This window comes from Rhodamnia argentea, chromosome 9 (genome assembly GCF_020921035.1).
Source record: "Rhodamnia argentea isolate NSW1041297 chromosome 9, ASM2092103v1, whole genome shotgun sequence".
Lineage (NCBI taxonomy): Eukaryota > Viridiplantae > Streptophyta > Magnoliopsida > Myrtales > Myrtaceae > Rhodamnia > Rhodamnia argentea.
Window position 1 is genome coordinate 9,947,436 of NC_063158.1, and position 18,487 is coordinate 9,965,922.

The 18,487-nt window shown below is 41.1% G+C and overlaps 1 protein-coding gene across 1 annotated transcript; it reads right to left on the minus strand.

The window, feature by feature from the left end:
* Positions 1-11,582: 11,582 nt before the first annotated feature.
* On the minus strand, positions 11,583-16,640 carry LOC115757092 (probable mitochondrial import inner membrane translocase subunit TIM21). Its single transcript, XM_030697187.2, has 8 exons — positions 16,260-16,640; positions 15,267-15,323; positions 15,170-15,188; positions 14,528-14,688; positions 13,420-13,598; positions 13,269-13,317; positions 12,434-12,553; positions 11,583-12,189 (listed from the first exon to the last, which is right to left on the minus strand). The coding sequence occupies exons 1-8, from the start codon at positions 16,437-16,439 to the stop codon at positions 12,031-12,033; spliced, it is 924 nt and encodes a 307-aa protein (XP_030553047.1). The 5' UTR covers positions 16,440-16,640; the 3' UTR covers positions 11,583-12,030.
* Between the last annotated feature and the right edge of the window lie 1,847 nt (positions 16,641-18,487).

Genomic DNA, 18,487 nt, shown 5'->3' on the forward strand with positions numbered 1-18,487 from the left:
GCCAAAGCTTGAATGAGAGCCGATTGATACTCGACTTTGATTAAATCCACTAGTCGACCTAGGCGTCCTTCAACATATGCTCGATTGATCGGGTTGAGGCGATCCCACCATAGAGAGAGTTCCTTGAACGGCACCGGAATGACCTTGATATCTCCATTCCCCATGATCTAGCATGTATAAAATGATGATTCTAATGTCAATTACCACGGACCATGATGTATATACATGAAATGTGATGCAAATGCACTAACCAAATTCCATGTCATATTTTGGTAACATGAGGGTCAACTACTCCCATTTGACCCAAATGAATGAAACGGGGTAGTTATGGACCAAATATCACCCAAAGATGGCATGTAATTGATTATGATCGTTTAAGTGTAATCGGGGTAGAAAGTCACTATTACAACTTTAAATTTTGACAACCCACGAAATTCACAAGTCTAGTACAATAGAGTCCAAAGAGATAGGACATGAAAGCATCTAAAGACGTTCGGACAATACATGTAAATGAAAGTACATAATCAACTTGAAATGTAATGAACCCTAAAAATGCCCCAAAGTCTCACTAAAACTAGATAGTCGAAATGGTGTCTTCATCCGATGATATCTCCACTATCTCGGGAAGCCCGACATCTTCTTCATCATCGGAAGATATGATAACAATTTCTTTCTTCTTGATTGGAGAACGCTTCGGGGATGTCTTGGTTGCGCGAGGCTTCTTCATCAATTTTGCGTATAGCTCTTGAATTCTCTCTTTTCTTCACTTGTGCTCCAAATGGCGCGCACAACGCGTATAATCGCAATTTTCACCACGGGTGCGATTGTGTCCATTAAGCTCCCTTCCATGAACAAATCCAAAAACTCGGAAAGTAACGGGCACTCGGTCCTTGCGTCGAATAGTCCTCCGCTCCCATGCGAATGTGTTAGGGATCTCAACCTAACTTTGGGGCGTCATCTATCCTAGAAAGGAAAATTAGCTTTCAACCCCGATCACTTAAACGATCTTACAAATTGCAATGATATGCTCATGAAAATGCATGTTATGCATGAATCAAGTTTACAAAATTGAAGAGGGTAAAAAGAAAGCCTTACAAACCGATGTTACTCTTTTTTTTATTTTTGGTTTAGGTATACCAACCGTCCATTCCACATGCGCATGAGACAAGTGAGGTTCAACTCTAAAAAATCAAGAAGGCTCGAGTAGGGACCTAAAAAGGTTCCCGCTATACGAATCGATGAGCCGCCCACAAGTGCAATCAAACAACAAGTGGGTAGGATCATCAATCTCGCATAGCGAACGGGATTAAATATGGTCAACCCAAGTGCAATCAAACACAGGAGCTTCGCATACCAATCCCTATCTATGGCGACCTATAAGGGTGATTCGCGGCTCGGGTTTAGGCGCTTGTGTGTGCAGTATCGTGATCCTCAAAATATGCAAGACATGCACAACAATTTATATTCAAAACAGCACTTCAATATGGGCATAAATAAACACATAACCCAAAACACCATATCTGCATCAAAAAGGTTAGCAAAGACACCACCCCTTATAACTCCCATCTGCATGAACATTTAACACTTTTGTTAGTGGACGTACCTCACCCTCAAGAGCATCTCGAGAAAACGGGGTTAGAAAACACTCAACATTTTTATCGGCTTAAGTCCTCTTATGATTTCGCAAGTTCGCGGTCCCTAGTGGAGTCGCCGGTCTATCACGACACTCCGGAATTTTCCGGCGCGAGGGGGAGAAAGGTTAACGAGCTGATCCTTCGGACCCCGGTTGATAGCGGGATCCCTTAGGATCGCGAGTCTCTCCCAAGACCCATTACTCGAATCGCGATATGGAGAAAACTTTTATCAAATATCGGGGTTGACCTTAGTGTGATCGTGTGATATGTGCATGGTGTACATGCGTAAGGAGTCGCCACCGATCAATTATTGGAGGGTATGATCGGGAACCCTACCGAGCGGTCGGGAGAAATCGTTCGGTTCTACGAGAACTAGAGATTTGGGTTCGGGAACTTGATTACGCCAAGATTTACATTGACGCCCTTTCGATTTTCGATGTTGAGTGATTTTCTAATCTAAGAATTCATGCAGACGAAATTTCGGGTGAGGTAGGCTCTAACAATCTAAGATATCATGCAGATAGGGATTTTCTACCCTAATAATCACAATCAGAACTATAATGCGCAATCAAAACAATCACAATCAATTCAGTCAATCAATCAAGGTATGACACGTCTAATATGGCCATATTGGCCCACGTAAAGATCAATTTTGGGTTCCGGGGTGATTCGGGAAAGTTTGGGGGGAAAGGACCAAAAGGGTAGAATGGTCATTTCTGGGGTTCAAGACCCGAAAATCACAAAATTGGGGTCGCGCCGGTTGGATGCGGCCATTTCCCTTTTTTTTGTGATTTTCTAGAATTTTTCTAATTTTTTCTATTTTTTGGAATTTTTTATTTATTTTCAAAAAGAATTGGGAATTTTCCGGATCGACACGGATCGACCCTTGAAGCTTCAAAATTTCTTGATCCAGACTATAAGAGTCCCGAATCGATCTAAGTATTTTTAGAAAATTTTTGGCAAAATCTGTGAATTTTTATGAATTTTCTAAGTATTTTGCAATTTTTTGGATTTTTTTTGGAAATTTTTATTAATTTTTTATTAATATTCCGGACCGGGTCAAACTGGTCAACTCGGTCTGAACCCACTTGCAAACCGCTCGACACAAAAACGGCACCGTGTCTATTTATCCTAATTTTTTTTATTTTCTAAACTATTTTCTAATATCCGAAATATATACAAAAGGAATGGACGGCTGAGATCAATCCTGGAATCAATCTTAGCCGTTGACTCGTTCGGAACAAAACGGCGACGTATCATTTAATACACGAACGGCCACGATTGAAGCTTAAATCTAATCCGAGCCGTTGATTCACCTATGCTAAAACGACGCCGCATTGATTAAGACTTTGGACGGCCACGATCTATTCTAGACTTGATCCGAGCCATCCGTTCCTTCTAAGACTAAAACGACGCCGCACACTACTTATATGAAATGCCACCGTTTTTGACTTTTTGTATTTTCTCACTAATAAACTAATTTCTGAAAATACAAAAAGATGATCCAACGGCCCAAAATTAAACTTGCCTAATTATCCGGAGCATCGGATCAAGACCGAGTCGGCTCGCTCGTGCCAACGGCCGAGCCGACTCGGACGTGAGCTGGACCAATCCTCTCTCGCCACCTAAGCATTTTTTACTTATTGACTGCCACGTCAACTTCATCTTCTTCGTTGCGACGACACCAAACAGACGGCCGAGAGTCTCCGGCGATGATCTAACGGTGAAACCTTGATAAAACCTCATGAAACTAACGCTAATCGATTGTCTCGCTTCCTAGATCAACATATCCTAAAATCACTCGATTTCATCCACAAATTTGCAAGTATCAAGTCACACACAGAGCAATATTGCGAAGTTCAAACTCGAAGTACAAAGCACAATAATTCAATTCTATTACACAGAAGCTAGAAGAGGAGGTAAGAAAACTTACCTCGAGCTCAAATCGAGCTCGCGAGGCCTAAAATGGCCCGGCCGACATTCGACTAGACCGGCGTGGATCAAAGGCTCGACTCAAGGTTTTCGAGCAGGATCAATGCAAGGAATAGACGCGATTGTAGTCAAAGTACTCTAGGAACAAAAGGCACACACTAATTGAAAGAATCATGCTCGTGAAGTTGATGTACCATGATCGCACAGTGAGGAGAATCGAAGTTCAACTCACCGGTTTTGGATGTTGCAAGCTGATCCGGATGATGTGATCGCTTTTCCAAGGCACCAAGGAGCTTCTGGAAGTGGTTTGGTAGCTCGAGACGGCCTGGATTGCTCGGACGAGCGATGAACAGCTCGAGCTCCGACGAGCGACGACGACGATCCCTAAGCCTTCTCGCTCTTCTCTCTCTCTCTTTCTCTCTCTATTCTGGTAGTGAACGAACACGAATGAGCCTCTTCTTGCTCTGGAATCTTCTCACCCTTTTATACCCAACTTTGAATCTTGGCGCGCACGGGTGTGAGCTGGCCGAGCTTCCCTCGTGCTTTGGCACATGATTTTTGGTTACCGGACGGTGACGGAATCGGTTATGATTCCGTCAACGTCCGTTTGGCACTCAGGCGAGCACAAACGAGCGCGAATTGCTCGTGGTTTCAAATATGTTGACTTTCTAGTCTGGCCCAAATCTCGGCTCGTCGATCCTTAAACCGAGAGTTTTGAGAAAATTGATAAATACGTAGCTTAATAAGGCGACGTCCAATAGTTTAGTCATAAGATTCTTGAAGATTCGATACCCATATTTAGATTCTAATCCATGATCAAGATCGATCGATCGCGACTATAGTGCATCTCGAGCTAACAGGCGGCTTCTAGGAGTTACGCGCACTCAACCCGTAGTTGATTCGATATCAATCTACATTTAAGCTTTCTCAAGCCATGAATGACCTCGGTTGTCATGTAACTGCGAGGGGTCAATCACTAATTTCAATTTACTCGATCATTAAGAATCGGTTTAGGATCGTTTGCAATCCATACAATGGTCGGGCGGAACCACCAGTGATTCGATTGTATACTATTGTCGAAACGTTCTATAGCCGTTCCTTGATCGGTCCTTAATGGCACAAAACTGTCCCTCGTCAATCCTTATGGTCGAACCGTCGGTTCATAGTTGAGTTCTCGTGTCGAGCGTATTAAAATTCTTAACAGCCTTTCCCTTTTGGTTAGCCTCTCATAAGTGATCAATTCAAAGCGAGAGTTACTAATATTGCATCGATTAAAATCGTCACTTCATTACATCCAGAATAGGATCGAATTTGAGGATGTCACACGGGGTAAGAAAAAGTGGTAGTCTTCCTTCCCTATCCTATTTGTATATATTAGGGGTAAGCAAATCGGACCATATGGACCGGGACAGTTGGTCCGGCTCCCGGTTCTAGGATCCTAGGATCGGACAACCCGAACTGGACCGATCGAATTTTTTTTTTATTATTATAAAAGTTTCCCTCTCTTTACATGTTAAGGGTGTCCAAAAAATTTTACCAAATTGAGAAGCTATTAGCACTCTCTATTTTTTATTCTCCTATGTATAAGTTTTTTTAGTTACACTCTGTTTTATTTTTTGAAAGTAACCAAGTTCATGTGCTCCATATTAGGAATGGTGCATATATATTTTTTTTTTTTGGCATGTGTCCAAGTCCAATGGAACCGCTCGAGAACAGAACCAAACTGGTAGTCTAATTTTCAATTCGGGAAAATTGAGAACCGAGACCATCGGTTCGGTTCTTGGTTCTTGAGAGGAACCGGACCGGATCGGGAACCGATCACCCCTAGTATATATTCTTTTCGGTGTTTGGAATATTAGGGGCCCAATCGGCCCCCTTAAACAAGCGTAAGTCCGTTCTTTCTTAGATCTAATCATCTTTCCTACATTGGTATCTTGGAGACCAAAGTGTCGCAGGACCTTTTTATGGATATTACCTCTGTTATACTTCCGGGTTGGCAGTGGTATTCTAATTACGCCTATTCTCCTCGTGGCCGAATTTGGGTTGGTTGGCACCCCATGGAGATTGGCCTCGAAGTTTTATCTATGTCAGCTCAAATTATTCATTACCGACTACGTATGCTTGCCTTGAACAAGTCTTGCTTATTTTCAGTCGTGTATGGAGAGTACACTTTTGTTGCTTGGCATTCTCTTTAGGATGAGCTTGTTCTTTTTAGTACTGAATTTTTGGAAATGCTGTGGGTGGTGGCGGGTGATTTTAATGCCATTCGGGACCGGTCAGATAGAATTGGCAGCTCTAATGCTTGGATCCCCGCCTTTGATGAATTTGGTGAGTGTCTTTCATATGTAGGACTTGATGACTTGAGATATGTCAGCCACCGTTACACTTGGTCCACCTCCTCCGGTATGTCTCGCAAACAAAGAAATATAGACCGGGTGCTTGTTAATGACCATTGGAGCATGGCTTTCTCCTTCTCCGAAGCTTCTTTTTTAGCACCAGGGATCTCTGATCACTCACCTATGGTAATTAAAATTGTGGCGCCTTCTTCTTCAAGGAAGCCATTTAAGTTCTTTAACTACTAGATAACGCACCCATCCTTTAAGGACATTGTTGGCCAAATGTGGGAAACTATGGTTATGGGATCTCCTATGTTTCTTTTCTATAGCAAACTAAGGCTCATTAACCTACGCCTCGGGCAATTGAACCGTCAATGCTTCTCTGACATCTTTAGCCGTATTGCTCGGGCTAGGTCGGCCCTTACACTCACCGAGGATACCCTTGTTTTGGATCCTAGCAACATCATGCTCATGGACTGGGAGAAGCTGCAACTTCGGGTATTCTCAAAACTAAGGCTCCAAGAGGAATCCTTTTATAAACAGAAATCGAGAACTCATTGGCTTCAAGAGAGGGACTAGAACACTAAATACTTCCATCACTTTGTCGACAAAAGACACATCTGCAGCCGGATTCTTTCGGTTACGGATTCAGTTGGGATTGCTATCGCTGAACCGAACCTTGTTAGGGAGCACATTGTAGCTCATTTCACTAATTTGCTTAATGGGAGTTTTATCTCTACCCAGCTTGATGCTGTCACGATTCAGGAATATATAGCTCGGCCTTTGGATGACGATCAAACCCAACTTTTTTCTCGGCAAGTCATGGACTTGGAGATCTCTAATACCTTATTTTCTCTCGCACAAGGTAAGGCCCCCGGACCCGATGGCTTCAATGTTGATTTCTTTAGAGCTACTTGGGAGTTTGTTGGTCCCTCGGTCATGTTGGCTATTAGGAACTTTTTTGAAATCAACTCATTACTAAAGGAGATCAATACAACCATTCTCACTTTGGTTCCAAAAATTCCTAATGCTTCGGCCATGACAGACTTTCGGTAATAGCTTGTTGCAACACTATTTATAAGTGCATTACTAAGATACTAGCCAACCGGATTGCCATGGTTTTGTCGTCTATAATAAGCGCCCCACAAACGGCTTTTGTTAAGGGTAGGAGGATTAGTGACAACATAATGATAGCCCAAGAGCTTTTTGCTGAATTTCATATGAGCCCTACCTCCCTAAGTGTGCTATCAAAGTTGATAAATGGTGAGCTCCATGGATTCTTTCCAAGCTCTAGAGGCATTAGACAAGGGGATCCTATCTCTCCGTACTTATTTACTCCGGTGATGGAAGTATTTTCAAGTGTTCTCTACTCCAAGACTCATATTTCGGGCTTCAAGTTCTTCTAGAGGTGTAAGTCTACTTGCATTTCCCACCTTTTCTTCGCCAATGACGTCCTCCTATTTGCAAAGGCAATTGTACCCTCCATTGCTTTGCTCAAGGAAGGCCTTGACTGGTTTTCCGCATGGTTGGGACTCGGACCGAATGCCAATAAAAGTTAAGTTTTCCTTTCGGGGGGTTCACGGGAGGTTCATACTCACATTCTACTGATTCTCAAGTTTCAAGTAGGCACTATTCCTTTCCGATATCTTGGAGTTCCTGTCATTGCATCCAGACTTAGCAAGACTAATTGTAACGTTCTGGTCATGTCCATCACGGCTAGAGCTCGCTCTTGGTCTCGGAGGTTTCTATCATTTGCCGGTCGTTTACAACTCATAAAATCGGTCTTACATGCGATCCATAGCTATTGGGCTGCTATTTTTACCATGCCTTTGTCGGTTTTATCTCGGATCGAGCTTATTTTGAGACAATTCTTTTGGAAGGGACCGGACCTTGGAATGGGTGAGACTAAGGTCCCTTGGGCTAAGGTTTATCTTCCTAAGGAGAAGGGGGGACTAGGTATTCGAAAATTAGTGGATTACAATAAGGCGACGACGTTCAAGTACATATGGCTCTTATTCACTGCCAAGGAATCGTTGTGGTGTAAGTGGATCCACTCTACATTCCTCAAGCGCAAAAATTTTTGGGTTGTCACGAAGCCCACCTTTTGCTCCTGGTCTTGGAAGAAGATCTTGGACCTCCGCTTGGAGGTTCGGTCGAACTTCCTCTAGAGGATTGGGAACGGTTGGTCCATTTCATTGTGGTTTGATTTGTGGTATCCTAGAGGATCGCTTTACAAGCTATTTTCGAATTGGGATATCTACATCTCCCGCATACTACGTGACACTTCGGTCCTGGCTTTCTTCTCTTCGGAATGGAGCCATTCCGCCATGTTATCCTCATTCGCAACTTGGTCGGGATCTCCTCCTACTCTCTCAAATGCAAGGGAAGATCAGTTTATTTGGTAAGGGCATTCATCAAGAACTTTCTTAGTTTCCTTAGCTTTGGAGTTTTTCGGACCTAAGGGACGGCAAGCTCCTTCGCACCGGTTTGTCCGGGATCATTCTATCTCCCCTAGACATGGTTTCCTCCTCTGGATTATTACACTCAACCGGCTCCCTACACAGGTTATGCTCCTAAATTACCGAAGAATCACATAAGGTATTTGTTCCTTTTGTCGCCTTAGACCGGACTCTATTGACCATTTTTTCTTTAGCTTGGCCCACTATGGCTTCTCTAGCATTATTTTGGGCTACTAAGTGTAATTTACCGTGGTAAAATAGACCTTGGCGATACTTCATTCCTTGGGCTATGCAATTTACGGGTGGGCGCTCTTTTCCTCACCGTGTAGCTAGGTTCTTCTCTCTAGGTGCTTTATACCACTTGATTTGGATGATGAGGAATGACATCCTCTTTAGAAATAAGACTCTTTTTGTGCCGGCTCTCATCAAACAACTTCTTAAAGTGGTCGGGAACAAAGCACTCTCCTTACATCGCATTGAAGATAATCTTCGCAACAGGCGGGTGCAACGTAATTGGGGCATCTCTGATGCTATTTTTGAAGACCGCTCCGACGCTCCTTAGGATCTAGTTTTTCTGCTTTGCTTATGTTTTCTCCTTGCTGTTTAGTGTTGTTCTTACTAGTTGGCCATTATTTGGCTATTTTTCATTTTAGCTCCGATTTGGACTTTGGTAATGTCCTTTTTGTTGTTTGCGCTTCACCTATACCTTGTATTTTGTGTTACTGTTACACCTTTGTACCCCCTAGGACATGCTCAAGTATCGTATTGGGTTCGAGGCTTTTGTGTTCGACTTCATCCTTGTAATTAGCGCTTTGGAAAGTTCAATATATACTTACCTTACCCAAAAAATAAATAAATAAATCTCCCACTGAATACAAGCCTATTGCAGATTGCTCCTCGTCAAAAGCGATTTGGGACAAACTGTACGTTACTTATGAAGGAATAGACGGAGTCAAGGAGACTAAAGTTAACATCCTTCTCGGCCGATACGAAGCTTTCAAAATGAAGCCCAATGAAACCGTGAAGGAAATGTTTGATAGATGCACCGAGATAGGGAATGACCTCACCTATCATGGGCAACCTGTTTTTGGACCGATGCAAGTAAACAAACTCCTAAGGGCACTCACGAAGGAATAGGACAATGTCAAGACTTCTATTCACGAAACTCGGAGGATATCACCTCTATCTATGGAAGAACTCATTGGAACTCTTCAATCCTACGAGGATGAAAGAATCAATGAGGAAACAACATCAAAAAATAAGAAATCAATTGCTTTGAAATCTAATGTTAATTCTGATGCTTCAGCTCCGAAGATGAAGACGATGAGGAACTAGCACTCATGGTCAAGAGATTCAAAAGAATGGCTAAGAAAGGAAGGAATTTCAAAGACAAAAAATATTTCAAACAATATGATCAAAGAAGATCATCCGGACGCAAAGATGTTAGCCAAGATGTCACTTGCTATGAATGTAAAAAGAGAGGACACATCAAACCAAACTATCCTCTATTAAAGAAGAAAGGAAGGGATAAGAAATCCAAGAAAGCCTTAAAGGCAAAAACTTGAAGCGACACAGAATATGAAAGTGATGAGGAATATGCCAACATTTGTCTTATGGCCAACTCGGAAGATGAGTCTAAGGTAACACATCCGAAAATTCCTCCCGAGGTATCTGATTATATAAATGAATTGTGTTCAAATTATAAAACTGCTCTTAAAAGGCTTTTTGAATTAAAAAAGGAAATAATCAGTTTGAAACAAAAAAATGTTTCTCAAAAGAATAAAATAAGTTTTCTTGAAAGTGAATTTTCTAAAGAAGATACGTAGTTGAAATTTAGGAATGAATCCTTAAAGAACGAAAACGTTTCTTCAAAAAAGGAAGATATTCTTTGGAAAAAGAAAACGTTTCTTTGAAAAAGGAAAGAGATTCTTTGAAAAAAGAAAATGTTTCTTTGAAAAAGGAAATTTTGGATATCAATAAAAGATTTTCATTCGGCTCAAAAACATTGCAACATACTCTTTCTATACAAGTTCCTTACCACAATAAATCGGGACTTGGTTTTCAAAAGAAAAGTGATTTGAAAAATTATTTTCCTAAAGTCAAAGAAAAGACCTTCTAAACTTTCATACAAGAATCACTTTCGTAAACAGTTCATAAGATCCGAAGGACAAAATTCTTCTACATGCTCAAACCGTGGTGACATAAAGCACCCTAGGAGTCGCAGTCCTAAAATTTGGAGACCCACTCGAGATATTCTTAGATTGACAAACTCCTCTAACCCAAAAGGACCCAAATAGATTTGGGTACCAAAGAAAGCTCGAATTTCCTTGATGCTTGCAGGTACCAATGAAAAGAAGAAATAAGTGGTATCTTGATAGTGGTTGTTCTAGATACATGACTGGAGACTCTAAGATATTCATCAACCTTGATAAATTTGATGGAGGAAGCATTTCCATTGGCGGCAACAATAAAGAAACAATTACAAGAAAAGGAACCGTGACAATTAGCAATCTTCTTATCAATGATATCTCATTGGTCAAGGATTTGAATTTCAATCTCATAAGCATAAGCCGGATATGTGATATTGGATATAAAGTATCTTTCGCAGAAGATAAATGTTCGTGTACAAACCGAGATAACAAGTGCTCATTAACTAGACAAAGACATGGCAACATGTATCTTCCGGATACATCATCCGAGGATGTAAAATGTCTATTATCTATCAAAGATGACTTAGAACTTTGGCACAAGAAGCTATGACATATAAGCCTCGAACAAATTTCAAAGCTCTCTTCGAAGAAGCTTGTGAGAGGACTTCCAAATGCTAAGTTTGAACAAACAAAGCTCTGTGAAGCATGCACACTTGGGAAACAAGTAAGAAATTCTTACAAATCAATAAATGAGTTTCCACTAACCATGTTATGCAACTCTTACAAATGGATATTTTCGGACCTACTCGAATTCGGAGTATTGGAGTAAAAAGTATTGTCTGGTGATTGTAGATTATTACACTAGATATGTGACACTCTACCAGCTTAACAAATTGACAAAACATAAAGCAAAAGAATGATGGTCAAATCAGACTCTAAACAATGGTACACATAGATAACAAATAGTGAACGCCAAAGAAGCTAGCAAGATGTCCAGTGTGCCCTGAACACTGGTACACCACTGAAAATGATTATCAAATAGCAGTTCACAACAAGCCAACGACAAATAGGAGGATTGTATGCCGTATCTTGATGAACCAGAACCGAGACAAATATGCCAAAAAACTCAAGGACTTATATTAGTTGATTTGCATGAAATAGTAAATAAAACCTCCATGACCGCATTGTAGAAGCATCTACACTATGCTCATTGAATCAGCAGAAGAACCACATTCATTACGAAGAAATTGAAAAGAGTTTCCTGGTCAGGTCGAAATTGGAAAAAGAAAATTATAACAGAGAACCAAAAACCGCTCCAGGCTAAAAAAATGTGGAGATGCTACAAAACTCCCCTCGGGCCTCTTGCTCATGATATCAAAATATGAAAATGAGAAGAGGAAAAAAGAACAGCAATTTTACTATTCTGAAAAATAGTTTTAACATGACTTGGTCAGACATCTACTCCACAATAAATAAGGCAGAAGACCATTTCATCTCAGTCAAATGATTCCTTCAGTATTTAAGCTGGCACATAGGACTCCAATAACAATTGGGCAGGGGAAGGTGACATGATTTGGACAATCAAACTCGTGAACTTCCACTGCTTCTCCACTTTGTCTTTAAACATCCGACAAAAAACTTTTCCAGCTCCATGTGGCCCACGGATATAGAAATTGACCTATGTGAGAATAGTTGGAGTGAAAACACAGGTAGAGTTTCTAGATGAGTTGTACGTCAAAACAAAAAGCATGGTATCTTTTTTCTATTCCTCAAAGAAAAATAGACAAGACAAACAATAGACAAAATGGGCTGCTAATAGCGACCAGTACACTTCATGATTTGAACTCATGATATTAATTTCATAAATAAGAAGGTCAAGATATAACTGGAAAATAAAATATGTTCTCAGAATTCTGAGTCACCTCAATATGCTCTACACCATCTTCATCAGTCCAGACCCTGTGGGGAATACGTTGGCGTGCAGCTCGATTTCTACTCTCTTGACCATATCCAGTAATTGGAGAACCAATCCTTATCCTAACCTGATTAAAGATTATACATCATATTCAGCCACCAGGAAGAAGTATTTTCTACCAAAAATCCCAAATAGAAAGAATCTGAATCGTTAGTACCTCCTTGAACCACAACTATTATCTCCAAACTAATGATCTGAGCGAAAGAAATTTAGGCAGGAACCATGATCATAAGTTTGCTCAGGTGACTAAAGCCACAATGCTGTCATGAAAAGTGAACTTTCAAAAGCACATGGGTGGTTTTCCTTAATTCATTGGACAAGCAAACATGAACTAGACTGTGCCAGCAGTTTAGGCTCTTAATATATAGTGGAAGGGTTCATTTATTTTCTCAGAACTTCTTTTCCACAGCCATGCATAAGCAGGTTAGTTGCTTTTTCAAATGTAAGTAAACGCTACTAGGAGCGCTGATATTTTGATAAGCTATATGCCATCATTTTGTGCTTCCTATATTCTCAAAGGTCCACATAGGCACAGATAACATCTTAGGCAAAACACTCGGAAAAGGAATCTTCCTGAATTGCTCTTGTTCCAATTAGTCTGATCAAAGGATCTATCTAAGCTCATTGAGTGATCAATATTTGATTGCTGGGCAGCATAGCCACAACTAACCAATTAGACTAATGCCCCCAAAGCCCAAATAAATCGTCTTTGGAGCCTGCCACAACATTGTATCAATAAGAAGGCACGAAGGGTTTTCATTCTCAATTGTAAACGTACAAACCTGACTGTCATCTTGAATCCTTTTCAGAGCCATGTTGAATATCTTGTACCTGCCAGAGGAGAGCAACATTGTCACGAAAAGCACAGTAAGAACTATGTTATCTAAAATTCAAACGAAACAACAACATTCAGAAAGACAAAATATTTCCTACTCTTTTGGTTGGAATATGAGCTCATTGAAAACAGCATATGCTGCAGCAGCTGCAATGCCAAGCCCCGCAAGAATGATGAGACTGTATGAAGCCCCCTCTGTAAACGTGACTGGTTTTTCAGGTATGTTATACGTAGGAGCATCAAAGGGATCTTCAATTGTTGACACATCCTTCTTAGTCTGTAAGAACAACGAAGAATTTGTTCACAAGTCTACTGATTCAGTCATCATATATAAGAAAGGAATTGAATATGCCTTCAGCAAAAGTTTCGAGATGGAAAAATAGGGAAACGTGTAATGGTTGTTTACAACTACAACTGACCTCTGAGGAATATATCCGGCGATATTACAACACAGCAAACCATTACCAAAAATATTTACAAAAGACACAAATAACCCATACTTCTTCTCTAGTCTAAAATTAAGCAAAACCTCCAAATTCTCAAACATAATGCTAAGCTTGTCAATCACCAATACAATCACCTCGATGATCTCATCCTATACTTCTCTAATCTAGAATTATGTCACAAATATAATAGCAAGCAACATCTCCAAATTCTCATACATAATCCTAAGCTTGTCGATCACCAACGCGATCAACTAGTTGATAACATCCCAACATATTGCAGTTGAATTTAGGTCAAACACTAAACAGACAAAATGAGGGAAAAAATGATATCTAACCGGAATGAGTTGCACAAACTCAAAGAGCTCAAAAACTGAAAAGGTGACTAGGAAACAGTTTCCGACCAAAAAAAAAAAAAGGAAACAGTTCCTTCTTCTGATGAGAACAAATTGGTATATCACTTTAAATTGCTCTAAACAGGTGGCCATGTTCAATCACCAACAAGATTTTGTCACATCCCTCAGCAAACAAATTTTAGTAGAAGCTTTTGATGTCTCAACCATTATTCAAAGTCAAATTTCCTCGCTTTCACTGAATTGAAAATATATAAAATGCAAACTATTATAATGAGAGCATAAGTATGCAGGTGCAAATAACAAAACAGCCAGGAAATAGAGCACGTTCTCCAAAAAACAACAGCTTGGGCTACTATATATGCTAAGCAGCAAACTTTTAATTAAGAAACAGCTCTAGAGTTTCAAACCTCTGATGCAGTCTTTCCCTTTTTCTCTGAAGATCTAGAAGCAAAGGATCTGGATAAGGAAGGGATTCTACAATCTTTATTGGCTCCTGTGTATAGAAGCTGTGATGTGGATAGCCTCATACATTCCCCATTGTATAAAACTCTTACGGGCACATTGATCCCTGAAAGCAGCATTTAGAAAAAGCAATTCTTATTGCTGGATAAATAAGCACACCTGATGGACACTCACAACTATCTAGAAAAACCAAAGTTGTTAGGTTCTGAACTCAAAAATTAATTATTGTTCACTGAATTGTGGAGCATAAGGATGGTCTCTTTCCTCTCAATTGAGAAACATAAGCATTGTTCATTTCTAGATCAAGTTTCATGTTGACACTCCAAACTGTTAATTATTCAAATTTATCAGCATACAGCTAAAAATTCACATTTAAAACTTTCAATTTATAGCGATTCGCAGCTGCACATGCAAGGATTTCGAGCCTGGAAGCACAACTGTTAACGCCAACATGTCATAATAATTGAACAAACATAAATCCAATAGTAAAGTATATTAAGGCTCATCTAGTTCCACTAGCACCAAGTAACACATATTTTAAGCTGAAGCATTATTATGATATTATGATTCATATGTCAGCAGCTAACCTTTGGCCCCATGTAGCTCCTGCATCATTTAAAAGAAAGGAACTTCAGTTTTCAATTCTGAACCAATGCTACCACAGTGAGAAGACCAATACATCACCTTAGTCATAGGTTCGGCCTTAGGTGGACTTCTCACATAACCTGACTTAAAAACAACCTGAAGGTGATCAGTAGAGCAAATTCCAGTCACACATCTAAACTTACATCCCATCAGGTAATTCATACCACACATAAAGGAAATAAGGCAAGCAACATGCGTACAAGGAAATCTAGCCAGTCATTAATCATAAGGAAGGCTTCCTCTCGTTGGAAGAACTGGACATAAGTACCATCTTTGTGTTCGCCCACAATTAATACATGAAAAAAAAAAAAAACACCATGAATGACCGTACTCAACAATTGTACTGAAGACTATGTCCAGCGAAAAATTGCATCAGGGACAAAGCCTCAGCATGGTTTTCATCTACAAGCTAATAATTTATTTAGTACTCCAAAGAAGAGATGAGTAGCCCTTATCTCAATGTTGGGATATTCAAGAGTAAGGGAAATTAACCATTGGAGTTAGATCCACAAAAAAGCAAGCTAGCATATTCGAAGGATCAATGAGGAAGAGCATGAATTTTACCTGGAATGTCAAAAAATTGATACTGTCACTACCAAACCATACGTTATCGTACTAGCAACTTTCCAAATCAACATGTACTTTCAAGCAGACCGAGCAATTTACAGAAAGGATAAGCGATGTTTTCAATTCCAATATCACGAGAATCTCCCAGAACATACAACTTATCCGCTTTAACGGGCTTGTGACTCAAAACTGAATGAAAACAGAGATCCTCTTCCACAGCTAACAGAAAACCAAAACTGAAACTTTACATCCTCAGGTCAAATCATCAACAAGAAGTGATGGAGCAGCATGCAACATTCACAACAAACATGATTAAACAATCAGAAACACGAACTGAATACCTCGCCCCAGAAGAAGAAAAAGAGAAATTTGCATGCAGGCCAATAGATATACATTCTCAAGCACACGCATTTCTCATCACAGTGAGAATTACACGCGATGAACATAAAAAGCGCAGGTTCTCACAGATTCCACAAGATAGCTGCGATTGCCCGTGGCGACTGCCGACGAGAAGGAAGGCAGGCCGACCTCGGAGACTGAACTCGAACGCTTGGGCTCCGAGAGGGGAGAGAATCCATTCCGTAGTCTCATCAAACTAGTCCATCGAACGTTGCCAGACGCGGCAGATCTCTTTATATGCTGCATCCCAGATACCAATCGCTCACTCCGTCACTTTCTTCCGCTACGACCTTCTTCTCAATCGAATTAGGGTTTTTCAGAAGAACAAGAACAAAGGGTCGACTGGGACTCAAGAGGTTCGAAATCCCAGGAAAAAAAAAATTTTGCAGCAATCGACGAGGAGGAAGAAGGAGATTGTAAAACCCACTCGATCCCCAGGAGTTAAGGTTTTGTGCTAATATGGTCCTTTTTCTTCTTTTTTCTTTTAAAAAATCTACCTTCATTAAAGAAATTAATCTTTTGTTTTTTTCGTCAAACATTTTGCACATTATATTTCCCAAAATACCCTCGAGTAGAATTTATCTATCCACTTAAACATAAAGAGTCGATGACATCCTTTAATTTTCTTTACGTAAATTAGAGCACGTACATATAATTTCACAAAAAAAATTTCAAATAAAAACCTAAAGCGTCTTTATTTTTTCAAATAAATACTTGAAGTAGATTATGCTTCAAACAAAAGCCTAAAGTGCTTAAGTCGTTTTAAAAAACAGACCCGATCGAAAAGTATTTTCGTTTTTTACTTTTTTTATTATTTTTTATTTTTCTTTTCTTTTGATTTTTTTTCTTTTTCTTCTTCCCTCCCCACCCCATCTCCCTCGCCAGTCGCCACTGCCATCTCCACTGCACCTGCAAGTCCCGCATCCCTTTCCCTCCGGCGCCGCCGCTTGCCACCACGGGCCCGAGAACGGGCCCACCTCCCTGTGCATGTCGGCCCTGACCATCCACTTCACTGCACTGGCCGAGGGCAACGCTCTTCAACGTGGGTAGAGGCTGCTTGAAAGGCGGCAGAGTACCCCTTCCACGACCTCGTTCAGGTCGCCGACCCGTCGGACACGAGGTCGCTGTGCCAGCGAGACCCTCTGGTGCACAAGCTTCCTCTTCGAGGCCGACAAGATCGAGGCCACCAAGAAAGCGGCGCTGTCCGGGGGAAAGGCGAAGAGTCGCTCGAGCTTCGTGGCCGTCACGGCTCTGGTGTGGCACGCGAGGAGCGAGAGGCGCTGAGGATGAAGCCTCACCAACTGCCAAGAGGCCCATCTCGTTCGCCGTGGAGGGGGTGGAGCTGCTGGACGAGGAGTACGTCCAGTCGAGGATGGATTTCGTGGACACGTACAGGCCACAGCTCTCGTCTGTGAGCATGTTGGTGATCAGGTCGTGGACTCGGCTGGCCTCCGGCATGTCTGACTTCGGGTGGGGCGACCCGTGGCAGTTCGGGTGTGGGGGACTTTAATCCTTCAATTTGCAGGTATTCCACAGCCAGTTTCGCGGAGGGGTCCGTAGTTCTTGCAGGGAGACTCGAGCTCAGTCCCCTTATAATAGGCACGATGAAAATTGCACGGGTGGAACCGTAGGTAGACTCTATCATATTGCTAAGGTTCTTCAAATAAGCAAGTGATGCAAGCTACAGGAGACAAGATGAACTTACATCGAGATGCGATTGTTGACCCTTAGCTCGTTACGTGGATTCAGTTGGACACCGCTGGTTTCGTCAGTGTTTCCACAAGTCCTTAAACATTGCGCTTAGAAGCTCTGCCCAAGTCGACGTGCTCGGGCCCAATTTCCCGTCTTCTTTTAGGACGCTTCTCGCGGAGAAGAAAGAGATGAGCTGCTCTTGGTCTTCCCTTCCAAGGAAAAGGAGAAAAACCCCATCTCCCAGATTTAACGTTTCAAAACCAGAGACTTAACAAAAAAGACTGGACAATAAAGTGGCTCCCATAAAAGAACAGGCTCAGCTAAGCTTTCGCGGTTCTTTTTCGATTATGATTTTGCTCATGATCTGGCTCTTTGCCATGTACTGGCCACTTCTCGATCTAAAGAAATAGGAGGACATTGAAGAAAGTTCGATATCCATTTGGATTTTCAGAATCGTGCGCAGAGAAACATGAGCTGTGATGAAAGGGAAAAAAAAAAAAAAACAAGCAATCCAGGGCAATGAAAGTCCCACATCGACGACAGGTCAGGAGAAAAGCAAGTTTATAATAAGCACGATTATCCAAACAGCTCGCCGAGCTCAG

Coding starts and splice junctions, on each gene's coding strand:
- LOC115757092 (XM_030697187.2), bottom strand. CDS start 16,439: ATGCAGCATATAAAGAGATCTGCCGCGTCTGGCAACGTTCGATGGACT. Junction 13,599..14,527: donor AGGGAAAGACTGCATCAGAG/GTTTGAAACTCT, acceptor TTGTTCTTACAG/ACTAAGAAGGATGTGTCAAC. Junction 12,554..13,268: donor GGATTCAAGATGACAGTCAG/GTTTGTACGTTT, acceptor ATCTTTAATCAG/GTTAGGATAAGGATTGGTTC.